Raw genomic sequence first — 12,007 nt, 5'->3', positions numbered from 1 at the left:
TACGAAGAAAAGCAGTTGGTTCAATCCACATTTACTCGCGCTGTTGTATTTTATATAACGCCTGTGAAACGATAACTTTTTCTCGGTATACCTCGAGACTATGGCAATAAACAAAGTTACTGTTTTCAGTAAGGTTGGCCAGTAGACCAAGATCTTTCAATCAGTGAACAAAGTTTCATAAGGTTTTCATCAAGTGGCGTTGTATTCGGAAAAGTTCTATTTTATTATACAATGAATAAAGTTATGAAATCAAAAATTGTGAATTGCTGTGAAATCATGATTGAACTGTCATATCAGGCAGCACAAAATCATGAATCATGAAATTCATGATCTTGTGTTGTGTTGTACCACAAGAAGATCGTGATATCATAATTTTTATTCATGGTGTTTCTTATAAAACATACGCAAAAATCCTGAAATCATGAGTAATTTTGAAGATTTAAATTTTATCTGTAAAAATTTAAGCATATATAGTGTCTTTTAGGATTGAAAGTGCAAATGAGTTGATGGTATCAATTTATATAAATTTCAAACATATTTAGCACATATAGGACCACTCATGTTATCAAAAACGACTGGCGGTGGAAAAATGATCATTTTTTACTGTCCTCAAACATATTTATGGTGCTGATTTTGCACTACCATTTAGTTTCCATAATTTCTAATTTTCTACATTTATTCATGTAAGTCTGCAAAAATTAACTTTGTGTTTGCGTATGTTTCTATAAACCACGTAAATATTTTAAAAATAAAAAAGGTGTTATAAACTAGATTAAATGACGCTTATGAATATTTACGCACCTAGAAAAAGAAAATGTAATCATTGCACGAACTTTACCGTTAAGCAAGGAGTTTGATAAATGATATTTAAAAATATAGTCGACTTAATTATAGATCTGGAATTAAATAAAAAGAAAACTAATCCTATTTAATTCTACTATGTATATTTATTCTTGACAGATACGTATTTCGCCTACGACTTGCAGGCTTCCTCAGTGCCTGTTTTCGCCTGCAAGTCGTAAGTGAAATTCGTATCTGTCAAGAATAAATGTACATAGTAGAATTAAACAGGATTAGTTTTCTTTTTATTTAATTCCAGGTTTCGTATTCTACTAAGACGCTCCAAAAACTTCAGATAATTATAGATTTTCTTCAGAAATTGAAAAATAATTGTTGTTGTAGAAAGGCTAGATCACACCGCTAGGTGGATTAATTCGGGTTTTAATATTCATGTTCAGTTTTGGATACCGTTGATTCGCTTATTTATTAACCGACATAATTTGCTCGATAATCGCGGAAATTACGCCAATCGTAAACTGCTTAACTGAATTAATTAAATTAACTGAATTAACAATTACTGATTTTCGAGTGTATTTAAACAAGTCACACTGTAATCTACCACTGTATATATTATTTCCAAGGTAGAACGGATATTTACACATTTACGTTTATTTGGAATAATTCATCTGACCTTGAATTTGTCTACATGAATAAAACTTAAGTTAAATAAAACTACGTTAAATAACTACGTAGATTGTGCGCAAACAAGTGCGTTGGTTCACCGAAATTGAACAGTTCCTCCACCTTCGAAAAAGTTCTAATGCATTTTGTGATTGGCTCGTCGTAACCGAATGCAGTCCGGTGAAACTGCGTTTGCCATAATCCCGTTGAGGTCGTTGTGATGCCCGGAAATTGAGCATGGTTAATAGCGTTGGGAAGCCTGTTATCTTTTGCATCTACGTTATAATGTGTCAAGTTCCAGTGAACAGCATCTAGCTGCAGAAGGGTGCAAGTTATCCGGATGGTTCCATGGAAGATGTCGTAAAGTAAGTCGGATGAATCTACTTTGCACGGGTTCAATCCGTATGTTCCAGGTTAGCTGTTTAGGGAACCACATAAAACTACAATTCTCCAATAACGGGCGAACTAGGGCGCAATACAGTGATTTTAAGCAATGGGGATCCTCAAAATATTACTCATGAAATTTAGACAGCAACTTATAGTAACAGATAGGATCCTTTATAGTCCTAATTCATTCCAAATTCAAAAAGAAAATATCAACAGTTAATTTGCAACTAGCGATTGGCGATATTCAAAATCGTTGTAATATTGCAATATAATGTAAAAGATTTATTTTATTAATCAGCGATTCAATTTATTTAGTTAAATATTCTAATACAAAGCAATATCGATTTCACTTAACAGCGTAGACCACCACCAATTTGTATGGTGTGAAAATTTTACGATCATTACCATCCTTACAGTAATCTTTACTCAAAGACATCCTGTTAACAACACCGACATAGTCATTCAGAAAATCCTCCTGTAAATCTAATGTCATTCGCTCGCTGAATGGATTAACAGCCTGAACAGCTTCTGTAAAACGTATAACAATAATTAAAAATACATCTGTACAGAAATCCTTATGCAACGGCCGATATTCACTTTTCAAGCTGTCGACTCCTTCGTACACATAAAGTTTATCCATTATCTGAATTTGGTACTCAGTAAATCCGACGGACGAAAGAATTTCTTCAATTTCTCCAGCAGGATTTTCGCAGTACTGGTAGGGAGATGTATATTTATCGACATCCTTCAAGTATTCAGCCCATTTGGGATATCGCGAAAGCTGATCGTAGATGTCAAATATAGGGTTCCGTGCCAAAAACGCCAACAAGCAGTCGCCGCCAGTTTTCAGTAAGTTATAGATGTTGGAGAAAGCCATACTGTAAACATTTAAGAAAAACGCGAAAATTTGGTGATAGTGAATGATATTCGTACTTGATCTAAACACATTGATACTACAGAGGAACAAATCTTTGTGTGGAGCAAAATTATTAACCAAGCTTATGCAATGACGCGCTTTTTTCTTACGTAGGACTAGATACAGTGATACAATCGCGAATTCGTACACCAACATGCAGTTTTTGTCTTTCTATATTTGAAAGTTTAACAGTAGTTTTGGGGACATGTCATTTAGGTAAAATCATAGTGTCTAATGTTAATATTATGGTATGATATCCGGTTTTAGAAAAATGGTTTTTATTTATCTAACAAAAAATTATAAATTAGCGCATAAAAAAATGCACGCAATTTCATATTCGTACATGATTCGATTTAACAGTTTTGATTTCGCAGATGTGTGTTAATTCCAATCCTGTACGAATATGAAATTGCGTGCATTTTTTCATGCGCTAATTTACAATTTTTTTCAGATAAATAAAACCCATTTTTCCAAAACCGGGTATCATACCTTAATATTAACATTTGACACTATGATTTTACCTAAATAACATGTCCCTAAAACTTCTGTTAAACTTTCAAATGTAGATAGATAAAATCTGCATGTTGGTGTACGAATTCAAGATTATATCACTGTACGTCTTTCGAGAAACTAAGAATGTAAATAAAAAATATACAAATAAGATTGCTACGAGAAATGGCCAGGTTTTCGACGCTTACGACTTGTTCATTTTAAAACAAATTCGAAGAACAGTTGCAGCAATCGATCACATTTTTTACACAATAAATATGCTTGTTTATAGTAAAAAATGTATTCTTGAAAATCAATCGTTAATAAATGTGACGGCCAATCACTTGAGTTTCAACCATCCGCTTTTTCAAACGCTTTAGTTTAGTCATATTAATATACCAAGCGCCTCCATTTAAAGTTGCTTTTACTGATAATAGTAGCTGCTGAATTTCGTGGAAAACAAATTCTCGTTTGACCATAACGCGAAATACAGTGTTTCGCAGAAAATACCATTTCACGGTTTGGTGAAAAGTATCATTTCGCAGGTATAATCCCCTCCTTACTCGCTGTCGCTCGCTCGGATCCAACCGAAGAAAAGTAATACACGGATAAAAATTCAATCTCAAAAATGAGCACAATGACTCATGATTTCGGGATTTTAGCTTATGTTTTATGAAAATACACCTTGAATAATAATCATGGTATCATGAACGTCTTGCGGTACAACACAACACAAGATCATGAATAATTATTCATGATGTTATGTTGACTGATATGGCCGTTCATTCATTCATGATTTTACAACACTCACGGCCTGCCGTCTCGCACTGAATCATCTAGTGTTACTGAAGATAGTTTTTGGTAGTATTGTTATTGACTAATGTTTTGAGTAACATGAAGTTTTCAAATACTGGATCCTTTGCACTTGATTGGTTGAAAATGGGTAAAAAATAAGAATTAGACTTTTAATACCTAGAAACAGTGGACTTCTCATTTGCCAAGGGGCCCGAAAGAGTCGTTGAATTTTTAACAAACCTCGAGATCTACATGATGTGATATTCCCTAAATTTACAATGAAACGATTAAAAAATGACATGATTCTGTAAAGAAGAAGAACAGGACGTCAAATGTATGTATGTATGTATGAGGACTACCACCTATCTTAGCAGAAAAACTGTTCATAGCAATGGGCCTATTTTGACAAGGAGAATTGTACAAACATAACGATTGGTTACATTTACCAGCTCCTGTATGCGGGGCCAAAATGGAATCGGTCGGCAAACAACATCACTTGCACGTACCAGGAGTATTAAAGAATCTCCTTCCAAAAACTACATCACATGAGTCAATCGTTAAGTAAGCCCTCCCAATGCAGAATGCCCCGAATAGGTGGGGAGAAGGGTCCGCTCATTATCCACAATGTGTTGTTAGCCGGGCCAAGGTTAACCTTAGGAAGTTGACCACTTCACTCTCCCTAAGCACACTGCTTCAAACTGCTTACACTGCTTACTTCTGCATTGCACTAGAAGAAGAACAGGATGTCAAAAATTTTAGCGGTCTCCTTGGTCTAATTGGATTTAATCAACAAATCATCGTTTTCACCATGAGCCCCCAACTGATTTTCGTTTTAAGACCACCATTGGAAAGCTGAGAAAAAATGCTACAAGAAACATTGATAAAATCAGGTGTACATAAATAACAAACGACACTGTTTTGTAAAGAAGAAGCATAAGACTTTTAAATTAAGTGAAAAAATAGCGGCCATCTTGGATTGGGTCGGATTGTAGTCTAGTGCTTCTCTGTAGATCTCATTCGTTCTTTTCCTCAGGGTGTGTCCGATCTACGTTCACGAATTTCTGTTGCTATCGGCCGTTGATGACATCGACGATGGAGTTCCACGGCAATCCTCGATTTGGTTTGCGGTCAATTGCTCCAACTAATATCTCATCCATAAAGATGAGAAACAGAAGCGGTGATAAAATGCAACCCTGTCTCACGCCAGCAGTAACCCTTATACGATCTGACAAGACGCCGCTGTGCAAAACCTTGCATGAGAACACCTCGTACTAAACTTCGATGAGATGGACTAGCTCATATGGCATTTTTCTCAGCATTCCAATGAAAATGAAAATTGGTGGGTGGGGCGAAAACGGCGATGTTTTGATAAATTCCAATATGGTGACCAAATCCAAAATGGCCTCCAAAGAAAGATTTTACTCCATTTGAATGCCCTGTTCTTCTTCTTTGCAAAACCATGCCATTTGTAAGTTGTTTCATTGCAAATTTAGGGAATATCACATCATATAGATCTCAAGGATTGCTAAAAATTCAACTTTTGACGTAGGACTACGTTTTTTTACTATACTGGGACTGGGTAGCACTTTGTGAAAACGAAAATAGAAGTGTAACGTTTGAATGAAAGATTTCAAATGGTAATAACTACTAAACTACTGAACGAAACTGAACAATTTATGTGTCGTTGGATAGATAAAATGACCAACAATGGAGGGCGTAAGAAGGGGGGGGGGCTTCTGCACAAATGAAATACAAATTTCCTCAAAACTCGTGAACTGATCAAGCATATGGAACTAAATTTAGCAGGTGAGTATTTGAGAATGCTGGAATTTTTTCTATGATGTACTGAGACCCTTTTCCCTTCTAAGAGGGGGGGGGGCTCCCATACAAATGAAATACAAATTTCCTCATAACTCTAGAACTAATCAAGCAAATAGTGCCAAATTTGGCATGTGGGGGTTTCAGAAGGTAAGATTTTTTTCTATTGTGAATTGATACCCCGCCCTCTTTAGGAGAGAGGCTCCTATATAAATAAAATACAAATTTTCTCATAACTCGAGAACTAATCAAGCGAAAGGAACCAGATTTGGCATGTGAGGGGTTTTGGAGGTGAGAATTTTTTCTATTGTGTATTGAAACCCCTTTCCCTTCTAAGAGGGGGGCTGCTATACAAATAAAATACAAATTTTCTCATAACTAGAAAACTAATCAAGCAAATGGAACCAAATTCGGCATGTGGGTGTTTTTTCGGGGCATAAATTTATTTAATGATGGTTTGAGACTCCTCACCTCTGTGGTAGGAAGATAAGGACTCTCATACAAATAAAACAGAAATTTTTGCGTTTGTGCCATATTTTCTACTATGCAACAAGCAATAAACAGTGAAAGTAAACTAGTAAAACCTTCTCGGAGCAAGAGACAGTGTATCGAAGCCGCTAACTTACGTGCCTGTTGCCATACATGTTAAAAGAGAAGGACATTGCGATGAACGTGCTTTGGCTTTAATGTTATTTGTAACCAATGGCCCTTTTAAAGGCCACAAGCGATTAAAAATAAGATTATTGAAACATGTCAAGCTACGCATAATCATATTTAATACAATAATCTGTGGGCTGTTACTATTTCAACCTTTATGATGCACACAAGTGATTTTTAAAAGAAATCTCTATGTCTCAATGGTTGCAGGCGTTATACTTATGAACCCCCTTCCATGTATTTTCAAAACCACCATTGCATTCAATGAAGAAATGAATCTGAATATTTCACTCTTCTCTTCTAAACATTCACTTAAACAATGGTACTCACAGATTCTTTTATAAACATAAATATGCCAGAAATGCAGTTTACATTAGTCTTTAATCTAATGATCTGATATAGTCCTACGTCACCCTTTTGTACAACCCTTAGGGCTGTATACCTTGTAGTTTTTTTTAACTTTCTGGTTCCTCGGCGAACGAGGGGTACGCTGTTTCTAGGTATTAAAAGTGCAATTCTGATTTTTTAACCATTTTTAACCATGATTGGAGAGTGGAGACGATCTAAAACAAAGGTCACATACACAGGGAGGCCATATATAATTCTGTGTTTTTGTTGGAAAAATCTGGCCATCTACACAGCGAGGAAAAATATCTGTGCCAAAATCTGCCCAATGCAAAACAATGAGAGTGAAAGAGACGAAGAGTCATTTTGCGGGCTATATGCGTCTCTTTCACTCTTATTGTAAAAGCTCAAAAATCTGTTCAATCTGTGTAATTGGCGAAAATCTGTATTCTGTGCATACAGATTCTGTACAGGCGATTTCTTTCAAATATCTATTAAACACAGAATAATCTGTGCATGTGGCAACCCTGCACATACACATTATTCCTTTATCCGTTTAGGGGGAAGTCCTCTATGCTCGGACACTTTAGGTTCTCAAAAAAACTCAAAAAATACCGGATTTATTACATCTATTACTTTAATGTTGAGAAAAACAATATTATAAGCAAAAAAATACAAAGTAACAAAATTTGCGCAGCAATAATAATTTTGATAGCAGATAATATTTTGTGTACAAATTAGCTCAAATCGAAAGCTGTTCTCTATGCTCGGACATGATAAACTGATCTAATAAAATCTGCATCAATACAGGTATACCTCGATAGTACGTACACCTCTGCTTCGTTTAGCGTACGTATTACCGAAATGTACGTACTATCGAATCACAATTTTTGGCTTTGAAGCGTTGTTGTATAATGCTTAATAATGCATGAAATTTGCAAATTTGCGTACACTTTTGAATAAATATATATTTTAGTGGTATTGATTTAATATAGCAGTTGATTTTTAATTTTTTGAAATCATTGATTTTGCCCTTTGTGAAGTTTGGAATGAAACGAATAAAGTGTTGCTGGAAAATGTACGTACTATCGAGGCAAAATGTACGTATTATCGAGGATACGTACTATCGAGGCAAAATGTACGTATTATGGAGGGTACGTACTATCGAGGGTACGTATTAACGAGGGTACGTACTATCGAGGTATACCTGTAGAAGAAAAAGATCCTAAAACAATTTAAAACTCCAGCACAAATCTTGTGAGTCCAGTCCTTGCAGGTTTGCTGTATAAAAGTTGAATAACGTTCAATTCACTTAAATTTTTTATTGAGTGTGCTGGTTAGTACCCAGCCACAGAGGACACGACACGGTTTAAAAAAATTAAGTTTTTCATCAAAATCTTGTATTTTAATGCCAAATTTAAACTGTTTCAGTAAACAACTTTATCAAGCCAAAGTTCAGCAATATAACATCTTTTATTTATTAAAAATATTTGCAATTGCATATTATGCAATTTACTCGATTCTCTTTGTTTTATTGGCTAAAACGTTCGACAGTTCTTATTTGTTTACCTTTTGAAACAAAGGTGCCATAATTGGGACACCGTGAAATCTTGCAATTTACTATGTACTATGTACTATGTAACATGCTTTCCGAATATTTTTATAAAGCTTTGTTTTTGAGAAATCCTAGAGTCCGGCCATAGAGGACTTTCCTCTATACAACTTTTTTGATAATTTCAAATATATTGACTTGTGTGTAATATATTGTCGAGCTCGAGTACAGCTTTTTCTCCTTTACATTTACGTAAAACTTATACTTTTGTCGAGATAGGTACTCTGGTATTAGTTGGTTGGTTTTTAGTTGAAATTTTTTGTGATGTGAGCTCAATATTAATGCTGCTAACTGGCAGAAGTCAAAGAATCTGATGCCCACCGCCTCTTCAGAACGCTAATTACACAACAGATCTGCAAAATGTTATGAATAATGTCGTTCAAAAACTAACAAGCTACGTAGACTCAAACAAGCTTAATTACACCAATTAATCTGGAAACAAATGTCATGAAAGCAATTACGGCATGAGTAAATTTATTTATGTAAGTATGAGTAAATTTTATAACTACTTAAATATTTTGTATACGAATCAGCAACTTCGTCTTTGCTCGCACGAAACTAAGCGAAAGTAAATTTCTCTATTGTCCATAAACCAATAAAGTTGATTTTTGGTGTATTACTAGTACCTGCTTATAATAGGTACTAACAATGTACCAAAAATCAACTCTATCGATTAATAAACAACTGAGAAATTGCTGTGGGCGTACAGCACCACCCATCGCCTTATTTGAGGGATTCTTGTATAATACACTTTAGCTCTGTAAGGACTATTTATACACAAACTTTTTGGACGTTAGATAAATTTTCACATTCCACAAAACATTAACAGAATACTTACACAATATAGTACATAATAAAACTATGCAAAACTATGAAAATGATAGAAGACTGCTGGGAAAATTGACGATCTGGAATTTTTCATATATTGTTTTCGTTGTTAAGCTAGCGGTAGTTTTGGGTAAAATTTCTTAAAATTCTACTACCCTTTTTGCAATCTGGAAGATAATTTTGAAAAGCCCCCTTGGACGATTTCTGGTAGGTCATTAAATTTTTAAGACCAAGGTAAAAAATTGGAAACAACGTCTTGGAACCGAAATGGATTATTACGTCACAATATTTTTGAAATTTATTCCAAAATGAAAAAATAATTGGCAATTAATTTTTTACAAAAAAACGCAGTAGAAATATTCTGTCAATGAAATTTTGAAATAAAATGTTTCATGATAAAAAAACGCACCACCACCATGAAAATGAAAACAGCCGCCATTACAATAAATTGCAGAGAAAAAAACAGAAAGCATGTTAGTTTAAAGTTTTGAAATTTTATATAGAAAATCTAAAAGAAGGAATAACGCAATATCATCGCCAGAATTATTAAATAAACGATATTACTGCCAAATTTTAATAGTTTGCTCAACTTTATCTGAAAATTGTGCCATTTTTCTCCTGCGGCTGGTTCGCTTCTTATTTGTACCATTTTATTACCTATCATTTTGACCCTAAGTATTTTGAATATACAGTTGTAAGCATAAAGAATAAAAGTAGAACTCACTTCTGATATCTCACCCAATGCAAACAGTAGAACGAGGTTATATGGTCAAATTGTCCCCATTTATCCAAAAAGTGATCAATCTCACCTCCGATATCTAATGAATCAAACAAAACATTTTTCCTACAAGCATGAGCTTTCCTCGCAAATCGAACCATTTGCTCTGATATGTCAGTTCCGAGAATGCGCCCATCGGCACGTGACATCAAAGGCAACACAAAATCAATCAGAACGTCCCCACTTCCACAACCGATATCAAGAAGCGATTCTTTAGCGTCTCCCGTCCACCGCAACCGCTGGCCGTATTCATTTAAGATTTCCTCAGCATCACGCCGCTGCAAACCGTTAGCTCGCTGATAAAGATTTGGTTTATTCATTTTCCACTTTCACGAATTCTTTTGTAAGTCACTTTCACTAATAGAAAACGCCTAGAGATTAGTCAAGCGATGCGCTAAACCAGAATGATCTTAAGTTTCTGACCTAAGACACTCTTCAGCAACTTGCTTTTTATAGGGAATTTTTTGGACACCGCGTGCATCTGCTTTCGTGGCTTAGGCTCTCCAAAGCGGTGCCGCGTGTTGGATACGTGCGACCGATAATTCGATCTTTAACGTTTTCAAAGTTATTCAAATGACTTTTGCCAGAATACGTCGGGCCACGGGAAGAGATAATCTTAAAAATGCGCTTTCGGCATTGTCATTCTAAAAGACTGTCGTACCGTTGCTACTCACTTCCCAAGGTAAGAGCACTGATAGCTGGCGTTAGCTGATGAAAACATGCTGTAGTGCTATAATCAGTAACATTTATTATTAGAAGTTTTTTTTTTGACTGACGTACAAGTTTTAGTCGAGAGATTTTATCAATTTCTAGATATCTCCCTGCGGGTAGCGGTTTGGTAATTTTGCCGCAAACTTCAATAATTTTTTTCCATTTACTATGATAGGTTAGCTAATTTATCTAAGTTAAAAGCTTATAAGGCATGAATTAAGCTACAAGTTTAGTTTTGGCCCTTATTTAAGCTTAATTTCAAGTTCAAATTCAATTTTAAATTTATGCCTAATTTTAACGTCGATTTTAAATCCAATTTTAAGTGTAGTTTCAAGTCCTATTCAAATACTATTTTAAGTGTAATTTAAATCCAATTTCAATTCCTACCCAACAAACATTTTTGCTGCACATGGAAATTTTTTGGAAACAGTTTTTTCTTGTTTGTCAATTTCTAATTTTTCAATGATGAAATTTTCATGTGTTTAATTTTTTTTGTTCCTGAATTATGGTAGAAAAACTCGGTATTCCTGAAAATTTACCCAATTCAGAAATACTTATCTTATGAAACAAACAACGCATTGGAAACAGTTTCTTATTCGAGCATATTCAGAGATGGATTTCCGATGGACTTAGAGGTAGTCTGTCTTTTACTGCTCTTCTGCTCCTGCTGGAAAAGTGAGACAAAAGAAGAAAAAACGAAAAAAGCACGAAGGAAAACGTGACAAAAACTGGACAAACGGGACAAAAAACGAAAAAATGCAAGTGAGAAATGAATAAAAACTGGAATAAAAAAAAGAAATATGAGGCAAAAAACGTGGCAAAGTGGAAGCAAAAACGGGACATAACAAGAGAAATGGAAATGTAGAACACGAGAGGGAAAAAGAGAAAACCAAGGAGACTGGACAAAAAAGATGCAAAACGAGAAAGAAAATGAAGATAAACTAAGCAGAAAAAGAGAAAAACGGGACAGCAAACAAAACACGAGACGGGAAAAAAGTAAAACCGGACATGAAAACGAGGAAAAGAAAGTAAAAAACGGAAGTGAAAACGAGGAAAAGCGAGTAAAAACGGACATAGAAACGAGGATTTTTTTTTTATCCATTTCCTATTCCTGAAAACTCAGGAAAAGGATAAAAATGGAACAGAAAAAGAGAAGAAGTGAACAGCGGATGGAAAAAGAAAAATATAAGGGAGAAAGAGAAGGTTAGCG

General features: G+C 34.9%; 1 protein-coding gene across 1 annotated transcript; it reads right to left on the bottom strand.

Annotated features, from left to right (window-relative positions):
- Positions 1-2,194: 2,194 nt before the first annotated feature.
- On the bottom strand, positions 2,195-10,406 carry LOC128734416 (juvenile hormone acid O-methyltransferase). The gene is made up of 3 exons (XM_053828614.1): positions 10,033-10,406; positions 2,446-2,726; positions 2,195-2,376 (listed from the first exon to the last, which is right to left on the bottom strand). The coding sequence occupies exons 1-3, from the start codon at positions 10,404-10,406 to the stop codon at positions 2,195-2,197; spliced, it is 837 nt and encodes a 278-aa protein (XP_053684589.1).
- Positions 10,407-12,007: the final 1,601 nt, after the last annotated feature.

The sequence above is a fragment of the Sabethes cyaneus genome, chromosome 2 (assembly GCF_943734655.1).
Source record: "Sabethes cyaneus chromosome 2, idSabCyanKW18_F2, whole genome shotgun sequence".
In the NCBI taxonomy this organism is placed as follows: domain Eukaryota; kingdom Metazoa; phylum Arthropoda; class Insecta; order Diptera; family Culicidae; genus Sabethes; species Sabethes cyaneus.
Note: the sequence above shows the minus strand (reverse complement) of the source record. Positions and strands in the feature narration are given on the sequence as shown.